The sequence below is a fragment of the Cherax quadricarinatus genome, chromosome 35 (assembly GCF_038502225.1).
Source record: "Cherax quadricarinatus isolate ZL_2023a chromosome 35, ASM3850222v1, whole genome shotgun sequence".
Lineage (NCBI taxonomy): Eukaryota > Metazoa > Arthropoda > Malacostraca > Decapoda > Parastacidae > Cherax > Cherax quadricarinatus.
The window spans coordinates 1,031,018-1,051,567 of record NC_091326.1 but is presented as its reverse complement, the minus strand read 5'-3'; the positions used below and the strand labels follow the sequence as shown (position 1 = coordinate 1,051,567).

General features: G+C 46.9%; 1 protein-coding gene across 2 annotated transcripts; it reads left to right on the top strand.

The window, feature by feature from the left end:
• Positions 1 to 2,312: 2,312 nt before the first annotated feature.
• Positions 2,313 to 18,179, top strand: LOC128695181 (L-proline trans-4-hydroxylase-like). 2 transcript variants are annotated; one of them, XM_070091275.1, is made up of 7 exons: positions 2,313 to 2,514; positions 6,796 to 6,883; positions 7,299 to 7,516; positions 7,707 to 7,798; positions 9,267 to 9,444; positions 15,871 to 16,065; positions 16,489 to 18,179. In XM_070091275.1, exons 2-7 carry the CDS (start codon positions 6,856 to 6,858, stop codon positions 16,591 to 16,593), a joined length of 816 nt encoding a protein of 271 aa, XP_069947376.1. In that variant the 5' UTR covers positions 2,313 to 2,514; positions 6,796 to 6,855; the 3' UTR covers positions 16,594 to 18,179. The 2 variants fall into 2 exon arrangements, with proteins under 2 accessions (XP_069947376.1, XP_069947374.1); XM_070091273.1 differs by having other exon boundaries at positions 2,321 to 2,514; positions 7,324 to 7,516.
• The last annotated feature ends 2,371 nt before the right edge of the window (positions 18,180 to 20,550 follow it).

Below are 20,550 nucleotides of genomic sequence, written 5' to 3'. Positions count from 1 at the left end.
TTCATTACTGCATCACCTCCCTGTTCCTTCATTACTGCATCACCTCCCTGTTCCTTCATTACTGCAACACCTCCCTGTTCCTTCATTACTGCATCACCTCCCTGTTCCTTCATTACTGTAATACCTCCCTGTTCCTTCATTACTGTAATACCTCCCTGTTCCTTCATTACTGCATCACCTCCCTGTTCCTTCATTACTGCATCACCTCCCTGTTCCTTCATTACTGCATCACCTCCCTGTTCCTTCATTACTGTAATACCTCCCTGTTCCTTCATTACTGTAATACCTCCCTGTTCCTTCATTACTGCAGCACCTCCCTGTTCCTTCATTACTGCAGCACCTCCCTGTTCCTTCATTACTGCATCACCTCCCTGTTCCTTCATTACTGCAACACCTCCCTGTTCCTTCATTACTGTAATACCTCCCTGTTCCTTCATTACTGCATCACCTCCCTGTTCCTTCATTACTGCAACACCTCCCTGTTCCTTCATTACTGTAATACCTCCCTGTTCCTTCATTACTGCATCACCTCCCTGTTCCTTCATTTACTGCAGCACCTCCCTGTTCCTTCATTACTGCAGCACCTCCCTGTTCCTTCATTACTGTAATACCTCCCTGTTCCTTCATTACTGCATCACCTCCCTGTTCCTTCATTTACTGCATCACCTCCCTGTTCCTTCATTACTGCATCACCTCCCTGTTCCTTCATTACTGCAGCACCTCTCTGTTCCTTCATTTACTGCATCACCTCTCTGTTCCTTCATTTACTGCATCACCTCTCTGTTCCTTCATTACTGCATCACCTCCCTGTTCCTTCATTTACTGCATCACCTCTCTGTTCCTTCATTTACTGCATCACCTCCCTGTTCCTTCATTACTGCATCACCTCTCTGTTCCTTCATTTACTGCATCACCTCTCTGTTCCTTCATTACTGTAATACCTCCCTGTTCCTTCATTACTGCATCACCTCCCTGTTCCTTCATTTACTGCAGCACCTCCCTGTTCCTTCATTACTGCAGCACCTCCCTGTTCCTTCATTACTGTAATACCTCCCTGTTCCTTCATTACTGCATCACCTCCCTGTTCCTTCATTTACTGCATCACCTCCCTGTTCCTTCATTACTGCATCACCTCCCTGTTCCTTCATTACTGCAGCACCTCTCTGTTCCTTCATTTACTGCATCACCTCTCTGTTCCTTCATTTACTGCATCACCTCTCTGTTCCTTCATTACTGCATCACCTCCCTGTTCCTTCATTTACTGCATCACCTCTCTGTTCCTTCATTTACTGCATCACCTCCCTGTTCCTTCATTACTGCATCACCTCTCTGTTCCTTCATTTACTGCATCACCTCTCTGTTCCTTCATTACTGCATCACCTCCCTGTTCCTTCATTTACTGTAGCACCTCCCTGTTCCTTCATTACTGCATCACCTCCCTGTTCCTTCATTTACTGCAGCACCTCCCTGTTCCTTCATTACTGCAACACCTCCCTGTTCCTTCATTTACTGTAGCACCTCTCTCTTCCTTCATTTACTGCATCACCTCTCTCTTCCTTCATTTACTGCATCATCTCTCTGTTCCTTCATTTACTGCATCACCTCTCTCTTCCTTCATTTACTGCATCACTTCGCTCCTTCTTCATTGGTTCACCAGACTACAATATTCCTCCATTACAGAGTTTACAGTTGTGTACCCAGATACGTGACTTGCACTCTTTATTCCACGTTCTAGCAGGGCTCTGCTAGAATTGTGTGAGAGACAATGGTATTAAGAGATTCTAGAATGACATTATCGTTGCTCATATAGTAGCACCTTCGGATTCCAACTGAATTACTCGGGGTCAATAACGGGACAAGTGGAGATACTGAGCATATTTCCTTGCACCTGTTGTAGTAAGTACGTACATAGGTGTTAGACGACTGTTGTGGATCGCATCCTGAAGGAGAGTATCGAAGGACCTCGGTGGGGGTACCTTGATACTGGTTGGTTCTTAATCCAAGGAAATGAGTCTACACACACACGTGTGTGTGTGAATATATATGGCTTGAAAAATGTTACGTGAGATAAGAATGGACCTTGAATGGTCGTTATCACTGTACTGAAGTACACTTACCGGCCAGCATCATACCAATAAAAGGTAGTGTTTCATCCCTTGAGATTTTGAATACTGAAATCCAGAAACGATATCAATTTTGTAATGTAATTCTAGGACATTAACCTCAAAGCGCTGTGCTTGTTTCTTCAAACTAGTTTATGCTAAGAAAGAGAGAGAGGTAGAAAGAAAGAGAGAGAGAGAGGCTGGTGTGAGAAAATGACCTTGACAACGACGCTAGTGCATAGGACAGCTTCCCATATTGTTGTCTGCCACACACACACTATCTGGCTCCTCCCTCACCACCGCACCAACACACACTCTTCTCTCTCATTCTCCCACCACTATCTCTAAAATACCATCAGCAGAAACCAGCCTACAAGCATCTGGTGCTCACTACCATCTGACAACATGGCAGGTAAGGAGTTTTGTCTCACTGGTATCTTGTGTTTCATGTTGTTCTGGGTAGAAGTCTCCTTATACCTAATGGCCCTCTTAACCTTGCAAAAAATAAGTACTTGGGTGTTGGTTGATGTGGATGGCATCCTAAACAGGGTGAGATATGAAAGTCTCCTTACACGTGTAACCACTGGTCATCTAGCAGTAAATAGGAACCTGGATGTTAGTCCTGAGTGTTCAGTAACACTTCAGTCCTGAGTGTTCAGTAACACCTCAGTCCTGAGTGTTCAGTAACACCTCAGTCCTGAGTGTTCAGTAACACCTCAGTCCTGAGTGTTCAGTAACAACTCAGTCCTGAGTGTTCAGTAACACCTCAGTCCTGAGTGTTCAATAACACCTCAGTCCTGAGTGTTCAGTAACACCTCATTCCTGAGTGTTCAGTAACACCTCAGTCATGAGTGTTCAGTAACACCTCAGTCCTGAGTGTTCAGTAACACCTCAGTCCTGAGTGTTCAGTAACACCTCAGTCATGAGTGATCAGTAACACCTCAGTCCTGAGTGTTCAGTAACACCTTAGCCCCGAGTGTTCCTAACAACACTTCAGTCCTGTGTGTCTCAGCAGCACCTCAGTCCCGAGTGTTCCTAACAACACTTCAGTCCTGTGTGTCTCAGCAACACCTCGTTCCCGAGTGTCCCTAACAGCACTTCAGTCCTGTGTGTCTCAGCAACACCTCGGTCCCGAGTATCCCTAACAACACTTCAGTCCTGTGTGTCTCAGCAACACCTAAGTCCCGAGTGTCCCTAACAGCACTTCAGTCCTGTGTCTCAGCAACACCTCGGTCCCGAGTGTCCCTAACAACACTTCAGTCCTGTGTGTCTCAGCAACACCTCAGTCCCGAGTGTCCCTAACAACACTTCAGTCCTGTGTGTCTCAGCAACACCTCAGTCCCGAGTGTCCCTAACAGCACTTCAGTCCTGTGTGTCTCAGCAACACCTCAGCCCAGAGTGTCCCTAACAACACTTCAGTCCTGTGTGTCTCAGCAACACCTCAGCCCAGAGTGTCCCTAACAACACTTCAGTCCTGTGTGTCTCAGCAACACCTCAGCCCAGAGTGTCCCTAACAACACTTCAGTCCTGTGTGTCTCAGCAACACCTCAGCCCAGAGTGTCCCTAACAACACTTCAGTCCTGTGTGTCTCAGCAACACCTCAGCCCAGTGTCCCTAACAACACTTCAGTCCTGTGTGTCTCAGCAACACCTCAGCCCAGAGTGTCCCTAACAACACTTCAGTCGTGTGTGTCTCAGCAATACCTCAGCCCAGAGTGTCCCTAACACCACTTCAGTCCTGTGTGTCTCAGCAACACCTCAGCCCAGAGTGTCCCTAACAACACTTCAGTCCTGTGTCTCAGCAACACCTCAGCCCAGAGTGTCCCTAACAACACTTCAGTCCTGTGTGTCTCAGCAACACCTCAGCCTAGAGTGTCCCTAACAACACTTCAGTCCTGTGTGTCTCAGCAACACCTCAGCCCAGAGTGCCCCTAACAACACTTCAGTCCTGTGTGTCTCAGCAACACCTCAGCCCAGAGTGTCCCTAACAACACTTCAGTCCTGTGTGTCTCAGCAATACCTCAGCCTAGAGTGTCCCTAACAACACTTCAGTCCTGTGTGTCTCAGCAACACCTCAGCCCAGAGTGTCCCTAACAACACTTCAGTCCTGTGTGTCTCAGCAATACCTCAGCCCAGAGTGTCCCTAACAACACTTCAGTCCTGTGTGTCTCAGCAACACCTCAGCTCCGAGTGTCCCTAACAACACTTCAGGCCTGTGTGTCTCAGCAACACCTCAGCCCAGAGTGTCCCTAACAACACTTCAGTCCTGTGTGTCTCAGCAACACCTCAGCCCAGAGTGTCCCTAACAACACTTCAGTCCTGTGTGTCTCAGCAACACCTCAGCCCAGAGTGTCCCTAACAACACTTCAGTCCTGTGTGTCTCAGCAATACCTCAGCCCAGAGTGTCCCTAACAACACTTCAGTCCTGTGTGTCTCAGCAACACCTCAGCCCAGAGTGTCCCTAACAACACTTCAGTCCTGTGTGTCTCAGCAACACCTCAGCCCAGAGTGTCCCTAACAACACTTCAGTCCTGTGTGTCTCAGCAACACCTCAGCCCAGAGTGTCCCTAACAACACTTCAGTCTTGTGTGTCTCAGCAACACCTCAGCCCAGAGTGTCCCTAACAACACTTCAGTCCTGTGTGTCTCAGCAACACCTCAGCCCAGAGTGTCCCTAACAACACTTCAGTCCTGTGTGTCTCAGCAACACCTCAGCCCAGAGTGTCCCTAACAACACTTCAGTCCTGTGTGTCTCAGCAACACCTCAGCCCAGAGTGTCCCTAACAACACTTCAGTCCTGTGTGTCTCAGCAACACCTCAGCCCAGAGTGTCCCTAACAACACTTCAGTCCTGTGTGTCTCAGCAACACAGCCCAGAGTGTCCCTAACAACACTTCAGTCCTGTGTGTCTCAGCAACACCTCAGCCCAGAGTGTCCCTAACAACACTTCAGTCCTGTGTGTCTCAGCAACACAGCCCAGAGTGTCCCTAACAACACTTCAGTCCTGTGTGTCTCAGCAACACCTCAGCCCAGAGTGTCCCTAACAACACTTCAGTCCTGTGTGTCTCAGCAACACCTCAGCCCAGAGTGTCCTAACAGGAGTGTAAACTTTGTTAACATATACCGCATAATGAATCAAGTGGAGCGTGAAACATATTCTTGGCTGACGTAAGAACAAGTCTCCACACTCCACCCATAACTTACATAAATATTATATTAATTCTTCACTAAATTACCAAATAATATTGGCAAACAGCCATGGTTAAAATCTTCTTAAGTTAATGTGCAGGTGATTAACAGCCTTAATGACCCACTTGTAGTCGAGGATTTTAAAGTCTAATAAACCAACTGAATCTTGTTCTGGTTATTTAAATGGAGTTTCAATAGCACTATTAATTAGTGCTTTTGAAAATCAATATATTTCTTAGGCGCCATCTAGACAAATATTTATCGTTGTAAAATATTCAAATAAATTGTCGTAATTTTTAATTCACCAGCTTAACTTTTATTACTCTCATTAATATGTAATAAAGACGTTTTAGGTCATTATTACAGCTCGTTTCTCATTTAAATGTAATTAAGAGTGAATTATTTTAATGTTTTGCACCTTCTCCCAGTTCTCATAAATTTTGGTGATTTGTGTGTGTGTACTCACCTAGTTGTGGTTGCAGGGGTCGAGTCACAGCTCCTGGCCCCGCCTCTTCACTGATCGCTACTAGGTCCACTCTCTCCCTGCTCCATGAGCTTTATTATACCTCTTCTTAAAGCTATGTATGGATCCTGCCTCCACTATATCACTTCCCAGGCTATTCCACTTCCTGACAACTCTCTGACTGAAGAAATATTTCTTAACATCCCTCTGATTCATCTGAGTCGTTAACTTCCAATTGTGACCCCTTCTTGCTGTGTCCCATCTTTGGAACATCCTGTCTCTGTCCACCCTGTCGATTCCTCTCAGTATTTTATATGTCGTTATCATATCCCCCTATCTCTCCTGTCCTCCAGTGTCGTCAGGTCGATTTCCGTTAATCTCTCCTCGTCGGACATACCCCTTAGCTCCGGGACTAGTCTTGTTGCAAACCTTTGCACTTTCTCTAGTTTCTTTACATGCTTGGTTAGGTGTGGGTTCCAAACTGGTGCCGCATACTCCAAGATGGGACTAACGTACACAGTCTACAGGGTCCTGAACGATTCCATGACAGCTGCTGTGTGTGTGTGTGTGTGTGTGTGTGTGTGTGTGTGTGTGTGTGTGTGTGTGTGTGTGTGTGTGTGTGTGTGTGTGTGTGTGTGTGTGCATGTGTGTATACTCACCTAGTTGAGGTTGCAGTGGTCGAGTCCTAGCTCCTGGCTCCTCCTCTTCACTGGTCGCTACTAGGTCACTCTCCCTGAACCGTGAGCTTTATCATACCTCTGCTTAAAGCTATGTATGGATCCTGCCTCCACTACATCGCTTCCCAAACTATTCCACTTCCTGACTACTCTGTGGCTGAAGAAGTACTTCCTAACATCCCTGTGACTCATCTGTGTCTTCAACTTCCAACTGTATCCCCTTGTTGCTGTGTCCCATCTCTGGAACATCCTGTCTTTGTCCACCTTGTCAATTCCTCTGTGTGTGTCTGTGTCTGTGTGTGTGTGGTTGACCCATACGGGCTTAAAATTGCTCAATAATAATAATAATGGTCTGGTTGTTTCTCAGACTCCATCTTCACTTACGACCCAGCTTCTTGGAAGGTCACTCAGGAGATGAAGGAAGCGTATGACAGGAACGGATACATCCTCGTCAGGTGGGTACTCAGAGGAGTTTCTAATTTTCTTCACTGTTAATAAGTTCAGTCATGTGTTTTAGGCACCAACACATTACTGTCAGGTGACTGAGAGCGCAAACAACGCAAGGAAGGGAAAAATAATCTGAGTCGCCCCTTGAAGTATCTAACGTTCTAGTTCTGCCACTGTTATGCTTTTATATGATACTAAATGTTAATTTGTTCTGACCCTCACTCCAGCATCAGTGGATTTCTGTCTATTGGAAAAAAGTTATGTTAACATTTGGATATTGCCTCGGATCTGTGACTGACAACAATGGTCATATAATGTTACATGGTCCAAGTTTGCATTCATTTCCTTATGTAGAAATTTGCAGGTGTTTTGTATATTTATATGTGCAGTTGTATATTGCTATCTTCCTAATCTTACTTGAAGGAGTTGAGAAGAACATGTCCTTCAGGCAAATGTTGAACATGGAGGAAGTAAAGAAGGTGAAGGCGGCCCTGGAGAACCCTAAGGGAGTGACGCAATTCACCTACACCATCAATGACGGCAAGAACAGAACCAATAAGATGACTTTGTGGAACCACCCTGGACGAGACATTACAGGAATATTGGCCAGAACACATAGAGTTGTCAACACCGTTGAACAGGTCTTCTCTGTCTTCTCTCTCTCTCTCAAAACCACGCTAAATAGTTATAATTTTTATACGATACATATGCTTAATATAATACTTTTCAAAATGCTTCAAAACAGCCTTTTAATGGGAAGGAATTATATAGGTACGATACCACGTGTTGTGTCACATGACTGTGTGGATAACAATATTGTCTCCATGACAGGTGTTGGATGGAGAAGTTTACCACTATCACACTAAATTGATTATGAAGGAAGCTAGGACGGGAGGCACCTTCCTCTGGCATCAGGACTATGGGTTAGTCTGCCTGTGTGTTTACCTGTCTTGAACAATAACCGTTTATCACAATCTAACCCTAACGGAGATAATGCAAGTCTTTGTAATTCCCTGGATGTGGCTGCAGTACCTTCCAATTATGCCGTATCAGTGGAAATTAATAGTATAAAATACCGACACTATGGAAAAACGCGATCCTTTATTGACTGTTTCTCCCACACAGTGGGCCCACTGTGTGGGCGAAACGTTGTCAATAAAGGACTGTATTATACTTCATTTGTCTCTTTTTCCATACCGTATCAAACAGCAACAAGATTGACTCTGCCACGAAGAAAAGGAACCTGTCTTCGGTTGGTCTTCACTTTCTTTCATTTTACAATATGACTGGCATTCTTTGAGTACATTCTTTGAGTACATAAAACTTAACAGAAACAACGATACTCTAGAAAATGATCTCACATCAGTAGCCTGTAAGTTCTTGTTGTTGACCTCTGTATGTAACATCAGTAGCCTGTAAGTTCTTGTTGTTGACTACTGTATCTCACATCAGTAGCCTGTAAGTTCTTGCTGTTGACCTCTGTATGTAACATCAGTAGCCTGTAAGTTCTTGTTGTTGACTACTGTATCTCACATCAGTAGCCTGTAAGTTCTTGCTGTTGACCTCTGTATGTAACATCAGTAGCCTGTAAGTTCTTGTTGTTGACTACTGTATCTCACATCAGTAGCCTGTAAGTTCTTGCTGTTGACCTCTGTATGTAACATCAGTAGCGTGTAAGTTCTTGTTGTTGGCCTCTGTATCTAACATCCCTCTCTTCAGATATGCCATTCATTAGTGTTTTTGACCATTCCTTCAATTTATCACTTTTAGTTTTGATATAACCCCAGGAAGGAATTTTCTATTGCTTTTGTACTATTACCTCAGCAAGATTCTTTGTCGTAGTGTTGAGCCGGAGTTCCTTCACAAAGATAAAGGTTCCACAGGATTACAGAAGATTTTCCTTAGATACTCTCGTCTACTCTTTTCACAGTTTCGTTCAAATTCTAAGTTTCATTTAAGACCAGGAATTGATTTAGTGCTATATTTGCTAACCTCTTTTAGCTTTTTATTTTTTTGTGAGCTTAGCGTCTAAATTTTCAAACCTATATGTTTTAACTTCGTTTTCTCACATATATATAGAAGCTTTAACATAACTATAATTTATGTAAACAAGTGCCTAACCTCGCAAAAAGGTGGTAAATTCTGTCCTTGTTGGATCTCACAGCGTCAGTGATTGATTTTAGAATAACCAAACAGGTAATTCCTATGTCCCTCATTATTGACCTTGAAAAAGTGTAATAATTTGACATGTATAAGCAAGACAATATATCTGCATCAGTTAAGCTGGGACCAACCAGACTGTTTTTGGAGAGAGAGTAATTCATATACTTCTGTTTTAAAGATACAGAAGCCGAGATTCACCTTTTATCGCTTTCTTGTTTGCCACATCAGCTACTGGTACAGGAACGGCTGTCTCTACCCTGATATGACCTCTGTCTTCATTCCCATCGACGCCACTGACAGGAGCAACGGGTGCCTGCAGGTGCTGCGGGGGTCACACAAGATGGGACGTGTTGAGCACCTTGATATTGCTGACCAGCTTGGTGCTGACCCAGAGAGAGTGGAGCAGGTAGGTGCTGACCCAGAGATAGTGGAGCAGGTAGATGCTGACCCAGAAAGAGTGAAGCAGGTAGGTGCTGACCCAGAGAGAGTGGAGCAGGTAGGTGCTGACCCAGAGATAGTGGAGCAGGTAGATGCTGACCCAGAAAGAGTGAAGCAGGTAGGTGCTGACCCAGAGATAGTGGAGCACGTAGGTGCTGACCCAGAGATAGTGGAGCAGGTAGGTGCTGACCCAGAGATAGTGGAGTAGGTAGGTGCTGACACAGAGAGAGTGGAGCAGGTAGGTGTTAACCCAGAAAGAGTGGAGCATGTAGGTGCTGACCCAGAGAGAGTGGAGCACGTAGGTGTTAGCCCAGAAAGTGTGGAGCAGGTAAGCGCTGACCCAAAGAGAGTGGAGCAGGTAGGCGTTAACCAAGAAAGAGTGGAGCAGGTAAGCGTTAACCCAGAGAGAATGGAGCAGGTAGGTGTTAACCCAGAGAGAGTGAAACAGGTAGGTGCTGACCCAGAGAGAGTGGAGTAGGTAGGTGCTGACCCAGAGAGAGTGGAGCAGGTAGGTGTTAACCCAGAAAGAGTGGAGCATGTAGGTGCTGACCCAGAGAGGGTGGAGCAGGTAAGCGTTAACCCAGAGAGAATGGAGCAGGTAGGTGTTAACCCAGAGAGAGTGGAACAGGTAGGTGCTGACCCAGAGAGAGTAGAGCAGGTAGGTATTAACACAGAGAGAGTGGAGCAGGTAGATGTTAACCCATTGAGAGTGGAGCAAGTAGGTGCTAACCCAGAGAGAGTGGAGCAGGTAGGTGCTGACCCAGAGAGAGTGGAGCAAGTACGTGCTAACCCAGAGAGAGTGGAGCAAGTAGGTGCTAACCCAGAGAGAGTGGAGTAGGTAGGTGTTAACCCAGAGAGAGTGGAGCAGATAGGTGCTGACCCAGAGAGAGTGGAGCAGATAGGTGCTAACCCAGAGAGAGTGGAGCAGGTAGGTGCTGACCCAGAGAGAGTGGAGCTGATAGGTGCTGACCCAGAGAGAGTGGAGCAGGTAGGAGTTAACCCAGAGAGAGTGGAGCAGGTAGCAGTTAACCCAGAGAGAGTGGAGCAGGTAGGAGTTAACCCAGAGAGAGTGGACCAGGTAAATGCTGACCCAGAGAGAATGGAGCAGATAGGTGCTGACCCAGAGAGAATGGAGCAGGTAGATGCTGACCCAGAGAGAGTGGAGCTGATAGGTGCTGACCCAGAGAGAGTGGAGCAGGTAGGAGTTAACCCAGAGAGAGTGGAGCAGGTAGCAGTTAACCCAGAGAGAGTGGAGCAGGTAGGAGTTAACCCAGAGAGAGTGGAGCAGGTAGCAGTTAACCCAGAGAGAGTGGAGCAGGTAGGAGTTAACCCAGAGAGAGTGGACCAGGTAAATGCTGACCCAGAGAGAATGGAGCAGATAGGTGCTGACCCAGAGAGAATGGAGCAGGTAGGAGTTAACCCAGAGAGAGTGGAGCAGGTAGGAGTTAACCCAGAGAAAGTAGAGCAGGTAGGTGCTGACCCAGAGAGAGTGGAGCTGATAGGTGCTGACCCAGAGAGAGTGGAGCAGGTAGGAGTTAACCCAGAGAGAGTGGAGCAGGTAGCAGTTAACCCAGAGAGAGTGGAGCAGGTAGGAGTTAACCCAGAGAGAGTGGACCAGGTAAATGCTGACCCAGAGAGAGTGGAGCCAGTAAGTGTTAACCCAGAGAGAGTGGACCAGGTAGATGCTGACCCAGAGAGAATGGAGCAGATAGGTGCTGACCCAGAGAGAATGGAGCAGGTAGGAGTTAACCCAGAGAGAGTGGAGCAGGTAGGAGTTAACCCAGAGAAAGTAGAGCAGGTAGGTGCTGACCCAGAGAGAGTGGAGCTGATAGGTGCTGACCCAGAGAGAGTGGAGCAGGTAGGAGTTAACCCAGAGAGAGTGGAGCAGGTAGCAGTTAACCCAGAGAGAGTGGAGCAGGTAGGAGTTAACCCAGAGAGAGTGGACCAGGTAAATGCTGACCCAGAGAGAGTGGAGCCAGTAAGTGTTAACCCAGAGAGAGTGGACCAGGTAGATGCTGACCCAGAGAGAGTGGAGCAGGTAGATGCTGACCCAGAGAGAGTGGAGCAGGTAGGTGCTGACCCAGAGAGAGTGGAACAGTAAGATGCTGACCCAGAGAGAGTGGAGCAGGTAGATGCTGACCCAGAGAGAGTGGACCAGGTAGATGCTGACCCAAAGAGAGTGGAGCAAGTAGGTGCTGACCCAGAGAGAGTGGAGCAGGTAGGTGCTGACCCAGAGAGAGTGGAGCAGGTAGGTGCTAACCCAGAGAGAGTGGAGCAGGTAGGAGTTAACCCAGAGAGAGTGGAGCAGGTAGATGCTGACCCAGAGAGAGTGGACCAGAGAGGTGCTGACCAAGAGAGAATGGAGCAGGTAGGAGTTAACCCAGAGAGAGTGAAGCAGGTAGGAGTTAACCCAGAGAAAGTAGAGCAGGTAGGAGTTAACCCAGAGAGAGTGGAGCAGGTAGGAGTTAACCCAGAGAGAGTGGAGCAGGTAGGAGTTAACCCAGAGAGAGTGGACCAGGTAGATGCTGACACAGAGAGAGTGGAGCCAGTAAGTGTTAACCCAGAGAGAGTGGACCAGGTAGATGCTGACCCAGAGAGAGTGGAGCCAGTAAGTGTTAACCCAGAGAGAGTGGACCAGGTAGATGCTGACCCAGAGAGAGTGGAGCAGGTAGATGCTGACCCAGAGAGAGTGGAGCAGGTAGGTGCTGACCCAGAGAGAGTGGAGCAAGTAGATGCTGACCCAGAGAGAGTGGAGCAGGTAGGTGTTAACCCAGAAAGAGTGGAGCAGGTAGGCGCTGACCCAGAGAGAGTGGAGCAGGTAGGTGCTGACCCAGAGAGAGTGGAGCAAGTAGATGCTGACCCAGAGAGAGTTGAGCAGGTAGGCGTTAACCCAGAAAGAGTGGAGCAGGTAAACGTTAACCCAGAGAGAATGGAGCAGGTAGGTGTTAACCCTGAGAGAGTGGAACAGGTAGGTGCTGACCCAGAGAGAGTGGAGCAGGTAGGTGTTAACGCAGAGAGAGTGGAGCAGGTAGATGTTAACCCAGGGAGAGTGGAGCAGGTAGGTGCTAACCCAGAGAGAGTGGAGCAAGTACGTGCTAACCCAGAGAGAGTGGAGCAAGTAGGTGCTAACCCAGAGAGAGTGGAGCAGGTAGGTGTTAACCCAGAGAGAGTGGAGCAGATAGGTGCTGACCCAGAGAGAGTGGAGCAGATAGGTGCTAACCCAGAGAGAGTGGAGCAGGTAAGAGTTAACCCAGAGAGAGTGGAGCAGGTAGGAGTTAACCCAGAGGGAGTGGAGCAGGTAGATGCTGACCCAGAGAGAGTGGAGCAGCGAGGTGCTGACCCAGAGAGAATGGAGCAGGTAGGAGTTAACCCAGAGAGAGTGGAGCAGGTAGGAGTTAACCCAGAGAAAGTAGAGCAGGTAGGTGCTGACCCAGAGAGAGTGGAGCAGGTAGGAGTTAACCCAGAGAGAGTGGAGCAGGTAGGAGTTAACCCAGAGAGAGTGGAGCAGGTAGGAGTTAACCCAGAGAGAGTGGACCAGGTAAATGCTGAACCAGAGAGAATGGAGCCAGTAAGTGTTAACCCAGAGAGAGTGGACCAGGTAGATGCTGAACCAGAGAGAGTGGACCAGGTAGATGCTGACCCAGAGAGAGTGGAGCAGGTAGGTGCTGACCCAGAGAGAGTGGAGCAGGTAGATGCTGACCCAGAGAGAGTGGAGCAGGTAGATGCTGACCCAGAGAGAGTGGACCAGGTAGATGCTGACCCAGAGAGAGTGGAGAAGGTAGGTGCTGACCCAGAGAGAGTGGATCAGGTAGGTGCTGACCCAGAGAGAGTGGAGCAGGTAGATGCTGACCCAGAGAGAGCGGAGCACGTAGGTGCTGACCCAGAAAGAGTGGAGCAGGTAGGTGCTGACCCAGAGAGAGTGGAGCATGTAGGTGCTGACCCAGAGAGAGTGGAGCAGGTAGGTGCTGACCCAGAGAGAGTGGATCAGGTATGTGCTGACCCAGAGAGAGTGGAGTAAGTAGGTGCTGACCCAGAGAGAGTGGAGCAGGTAGGTGCTGACCCAGAGAGAGTGGATCAGGTAGGTGCTGACCCAGAGAGAGTGGATCAGGTAGGTGCTGACCCAAAGAGAGTAGATCAGGTAGGTGCTGACCCAGAGAGAGTGGATCAGGTAGGTGCTGACCCAGAGAGAGTGGAGCAGATAGGTGCTGACCCAGAGAGAGTGGATCAGGTAGGTGCTGACCCAGAGAGAGTGGAGCACGTAGATGCTGACCCAGAGAGAGTGGAGCAGGTAGATGCTGACCCAGAGAGAGTGGAGCAGGTAGATGCTGACCCAGAGAGAGTGGAGCAGGTAGGTGATGACCCAGAGAGAGTGGACCAGGTAGGTGTTGACCCAGAGAGAGTGGAGCAGGTAGGTGCTGACCCAGAGAGAGTGGAGCAGGTAGGTGCTGACCCAGAGAGAGTGGAGCAGGTAGGTGCTGAGCCAGAGAGAGTGGAGCAGGTCGGTGCTGACCCAGAGAGAGTGGAGGAAGTAGGTGCTGACAGAGAGAGAGTGGAGCAGGTAGGTGCTGACCCAGAGAGAGTGGAGCAGGTAGGTGCTGACCCAGAGAGAGTGGAGCAGGTAGGTGCTGACCCAGAGAGAGTGGAGCAGGTAGGTGCTGACCCAGAGAGAGTGGAGCAAGTAGGTGCTGACCCAGAGAGAGTGGAGCAGGTAGGTGCTGACCCAGAGAGAGTGGAGCAGGTAGGTGCTGACCCAGAGAGAGTGGAGCAGCAGGTAGGTGCTGACCCAAAGTTTCTTATCATCCCTGAAAAAAAAAATAAAGTAAACTATGAGTGTATACCCTGTGTGAACTGTAAACATTCTTGTTGCAACCAGAGTAATGGACCAGTATAATATTCTAATAACATATGTGTTATTTACGCTTTATTTTTTTACATTCCGAGGTTATATATGCACTGTATCGTTAATATATAATGTTTATCTTTGCAGTAAATTGTATACAGTTTATGCCGGGCCCATTAATTGTGTAATTGACTTGTCAAAAGATACTGGGTTGCACTGCGAAGAGTTTGTTTGGGAGAACTCAGATCAATCGAACCTGACATATCGCTAGCCTTTATAGTTTGGCAGGTGGCCACCACAGGACAACTAGTAAGTTACCCTGGGTTGGCGCGATTAACTGGGGTAAACCCTGTAAATGGGAGACCATGGCTCAAGCCACTGACGCTTTAGCTTCCACTAGTTCGTCAAGGGAAAGTGCTGGCTCCCAGCCCACATTTGTGAGATATTCTTCCTGAATGTTGCTCAGTATCTCACATGAGATACTGAGCAACGTAACTAATAATTAGCTTACCTCATGTGTCATGTTCATCATCATGATCGTGGTACCTGGTCCTTGTAACATCTTCGGCAATGACCGGGAAGATACCCTCGCTAATTCTGTCTCAGAGGTCGTAAGAATGTCTTGGTTTTCCCGGGAGCCAGGACCACTGCTTTCTTTGGCGAAGAATCATTATACCTTCTGTGGCAACGTGTGAGCTGCGGGAATGGAGTCATCCCAAGAGCCCCCGGAAGGGTCGTTTCGTGATCCACGCTAAGTGTCGTCCCATGTGTCACTGGAAGGGTCATCCCGTCCCACATATCTATGCACACAACTTCCTCCTTCCCACAGTATATCATTCAAATTTTTCTCTCAAAGTGAGTGGGTCAACCTGGTTGTTTTAAATAATTTCAGACTTACGACTGCGGATTGGTCCTTCTAATAATGTATTAATCTTCGTATGGATGTTATGCCTGTTAGAAGCCTCCTTAACTCTGTCTACCTAACACACTTCCAAAGCATCGCTTGTCATTTTCTTTCGACATGTTCCTGAAGCAGAAGCTTCTCCATTCCACCTACTCCCTCTACCATGCTTCTCGTGGTCCTCTCCGTCTCTCTGAACACAACCACATTCCGTTCACCATCCTTTACAGACGATCCCCCAAACATCGTCGAGTCGCTGATTCATTTCCTCAAGACGACAAACTTGATTGAGGTGATGTAGTTTATAACAACGTGACTGTACATATTCGTATGTATGTAAGCAACGTCTTTCAATGTCTTATTTAATGACTCGTGGTTCCTTCCTGTTACCGTCCCTCGTACATGTAAACATTTTTCTGCCTTCTTTCTTTCCCTTGAGGCATCTTCTCCATGCTTTCATCTATAATGTAAACTACTTGTAGTGAACATATAAATTATTTCCCCACAGCATACTGTAATGATCCACATCCGCACACTACATTGCCACACTACAGTATGTTTCTTAAGAGACAGGCTATCACCCTGACGAAGACGCAGCAGGCGCTGGAACAGACATATGCGTCACTAATCCTTGTGCTCTCACTCTGACGCAGGCACAGAAGGTACTGGAGCACATATATGTGGAGATGAAGGCGGGGGACATACTGTTCTTCCATTGTAACCTCCTTCACACCTCCGACCAGAACAGCTCTGATAATCGTCGCTGGGTCTTCATTGTGGCATTCAACAAGCGTTCCAACAACCCTTACAAGCAACACCACCACCCACAGTACACTCCACTCAAGAAGGTGTGTGCATGTGTTTACTCACTTATACTGAGGTGGATATTAACTAATTCAGATTCCAGGAAATCTATTAGAATAAAAATCTTGGTTTTCATTTATATAACAATAATAATAATAATAATATTATTATTATTATTATTATTATTATTGAAAATTAGATTTGAAAACCAGATGAGGTTTGGGTCCGTCGTGGAGTATATTAAAGTCGGGGACTTGACTTTTTTGGGCTATCCTAGATTCTTTAAACATATGTTGCTATGTATGATAATCTTTGTAACTGTATTTGTGTATACCTGAATAAACTTACTGACGATGGTCCAAGGGGACCGAAACCCCTCGTTTTCATTTGTATTGTGTGCGTTGAAAAGTGAATCAACCGTGATAACATGAGTTGTTATTGCTGAGTAATGTGAGTGTTGTGTGCAGGTTGAGGACTCAGCTTTACTGCAGTGTGAGGTAGTGGAGGACCTTGATGACAAGTGGTTCATGAAACCAGAGGAAGATCACTCAGTCACGCGCAAACTCCGCTGAGGACAACATTCATCTCTACCTCCAGCTTCCCAAACCTCTCTACCACCTTCACGGCATCCATTACTACCTCCATCAGTCGGAGGCACTACACCACCACCGTCACCACCACTTCCATCATCACCACCACCAACACCTCTTCCTCAAATGCACAGCCTTCACGTCCTCTCCCTTCACTCCACCTTCACCTCCTCTACACTCCATCATCCCTATAACTAAGCCAGTATTGATCCATCCATAGCATCAACAAATTGCCAATACATAGGAGTTACCCACATGTAAACCTTTCTATATTTATGTTCTACAGAATATAATGAAAATAATAGAGAAAACATGTAACATATATACCACAGGATTTATTTTGATGAAAGTATTTGTTTTTTCGGGTCACCTTGCCTCGGTGGCAGACCACCAGCCTGTTAAATATATATGAAAACTCTAATGTACAGTGTAAGCAGCAGTGTGGTGTGTCATGGTCAGTCATAACCTTGTGTCATAAACGATAATAATAATATAGTGTAAGCAGCAGTGTGGTGTGTCATGGTCAGTAATAACCTGGTGTCATACACGATAACAATAATGTATGGTGTAAGCAGCAGTGTGGTGTGTCATGGTCAGTAATAACCTTGTGTCATACACGATAACAATAATGTATGGTGTAAGCAGCAGTGTGGTGTCATGGTCAGTAATAACCTTGTGTCATACACGATAACAATAATGTATGGTGTAAGCAGCAGTGTGGTGTGTCATGGTCAGTCATAACCTAGTGTAATACTTTATAACAATAATGTATGGTGTAAGCAGCAGTGTGGTGTGTCATGGTCAGTCATAACCTAGTGTCATACATGATAACAATAATGTATGGTGTAAGCAGCAGTGTGGTGTGTCATGGTCAGTCATAACCTGGTGTCATACATGATAACAATAATGTATGGTGTAAGCAGCAGTGTGGTGTCATGGTCAGTAATAACCTGGTGTCATACACGATAACAATAATGTATGATGTAAGCAGCAGTGTGGTGTCATGGTCAGTAATAACCTGGTGTCATACACGATAACAATAATGTATGATGTAAGCAGCAGTGTGGTGTCATGGTCAGTCATAACCTGGTGTCATACACGATAACAATAATGTATGGTGTAAGCAGCAGTGTGATGTGTCATGGTCAGTCATAACCTGGTGTCATACACGATAACAATAATGTATGGTGTAAGCAGCAGTGTGGTGTCATGGTCAGTCATAACCTGGTGTCATACACGATAACAATAATGTATGGTGTAAGCAGCAGTGTGATGTGTCATGGTCAGTCATAACCTGGTGTCATACACGATAACAATAATGTATGGTGTAAGCAGCAGTGTGATGTGTCATGGTCAGTCATAACCTGGTGTCATACACGATAACAATAATGGCCTCCTACTTAATGCTTATCTTACTTTTTTAAAGCTTCTTTTCCACTTTTTTTAATAATGTTTATTGTATTTCTGGACGTTGGTTGCACAATAAACAGTTTTGTTTTAGTTCCTTAAATGCTGATGATTCTGAGGGTGATTCAACTGATTAATATACATGGCAACAAATATTTGAAGATTTCTTTATTTTCTTACTTATTATACATCATAAATGTATGTTACATACATACTTATATATGCAAAACAACCACTGAAATTCCAAGCGCTTTCGTGATGTCTCACATTATCAAGGAACTATATATATATGTATATATATATATATATATATATATATATATATATATATATATATATATATATATATATATATATATATATATATATATATATATATAGTAAAAATACTAAATAAAGCATGAGCAGTTTCAGGTGTTTACACACATGTCTTCAACACATAAAAGCGCTCAGTCAAGGGTTTTATTTTATTTCTTCCATACATTTACATGTATGAGGTTTTATAGACTTAACTTTAGGCTTCTTTGACAGTGAATGTTTTTGTCAAGCAAACTGACTCTTGCGTTTTTATCAGTAATTCTGTGAAAATTAGAAAGTAAATAACAAAATAAATGTATATGGGGGATGTTGGAGGAGGGTTACTGGGTTTCAAGCTTAGCTGTTACCGAGTCAATAACACTTATGTTGCCTGCTCCCCACAACTCTTTAAGTGACATTTATCTTGGTAAATCTACATACTTGGTATTTATCTAGATAAATATCAGGTAAAGTCTTATTTAGACTGAACAACTTAAGTCGATGGATGATCGTGAGGAGTGATGGGTGTCTTTGAGGAGTGATGGGTGTCTCTGGGGAGTGATGGGTGTCTTTGAGGAGTGATGGGTGTCTTTGAGGAGTGATGGGTGTCTCTGGGGAGTGATGGGTGTCTCTGGGGAGTGATGGGTGTCTGGTGAGTGATAGGTGTCCCTGGGGAGTGATGGGTGCCAGTGGGAAGTGATGGGTGTCTTTGAGGAGTAATGGGTGTCTTTGAGGAGTGATGGGTGTCTCTGGGGAGTGATGGGTGTCTCTGGGGAGTGATAGATGTCTCTGGGGAGTGATGGGTGCCAGTGGGGAGTGATGGGTGCCAGTGGGGAGTGATGGGTGCCAGTGGGGAGTGATGGGTGTCTTTGAGGAGTGATGGGTGTCTCTGGGGAGTGATGGGTGTCTCTGGGGAGTGATGGGTGTCTCTGGGGAGTGATGGGTGTCTTTGAGGAGTGATGGGTGTCCCTGGGGAGTGATGGGTGTCTTTGAGGAGTGATGGGTGTCTCTGGGGAGTGATAGGTGTCTTTGAGGAGTGATGGGTGTCTTTGAGGAGTGATGGGTGTCTTTGAGGAGTGATGGGTGTCTTTGAGGAGTGATGGGTGTCTCTGGGGAGTGATAGGTGTCCCTGGGGAGTGATGGGTGCCAGTGGGGAGTGATGGGTGTCTTTGAGGAGTGATGGGTGTCTTTGAGGAGTGATGGGTGTCTCTGGGGAGTGATAGGTGTCTCTGGGGAGTGATGGGTGCCAGTGGGGAGTGATGGGTGTCTTTGAGGAGTGATGGGTGTCTCTGGGGAGTGATGGGTGTCTCTGGGGAGTGATAGGTGTCCCTGGGGAATGATGAGTGCCAGTGGGGAGTGATGGGTGTCTTTGAGGAGTGATGGGTGTCTTTGAGGAGTGATGGGTGTCTCTGGGGAGTGATAGGTGTCCCTGGGGAGTGATGGGTGCCAGTGGGGAGTGATGGGTGTCTTTGAGGAGTGATGGGTGTCTTTGAGGAGTGATGGGTGTCTCTGGGGAGTGATAGGTGTCTCTGGGGAGTTATGGGTGCCAGTGGGGAGTGATGGGTGTCTTTGAGGAGTGATGGGTGTCTCTGGGGAGTGATGGGTGTCTCTGGGGAGTGATAGGTGTCCCTGGGGAGTGATGGGTGCCAGTGGGGAGTGATGGGTGTCTTTGAGGAGTGATGGGTGTCTTTGAGGAGTGATGGGTGTCTCTGGGGAGTGATAGGTGTCCCTGGGGAGTGATGGGTGCCAGTGGGGAGTGATGGGTGTCTTTGAGAAGTGATGGGTGTCTTTGAGGAGTGATGGGTGTCTCTGGGGAGTGATAGGTGTCCCTGGGGAGTGATGGGTGCCAGTGGGGAGTGATGGGTGTCTTTGAGGAGTGATGGGTGTCTTTGAGGAGTGATGGGTGCCTCTGGGGAGTGATAGGTGTCCCTGGGGAGTGATGGGTGATCGTGAGGAGCGATGGGTGCCCGTGGGGAGTGATGGGTGTCTTTGAGGAGTGATGGGTGTCTCTGGGGAGTGATGGGTGTCCCTGGGGAGTTATGAGTGCCCGTGGGGAGTGATTGGTGTCCCTGGGGAGTGATGGGTGATCGTGAGGAGCGATGGGTGCCCGTGGGGAGTGATGGGTGTCTTTGAGGAGTGATGGGTGTCTCTGGGGATTGATGGGTGTCCCTGGGGAGTTACGAGTGCCAGTGGGGAGTGATGGGTGTCCTTGGGGAGTGATGGGTGATCGTGAGG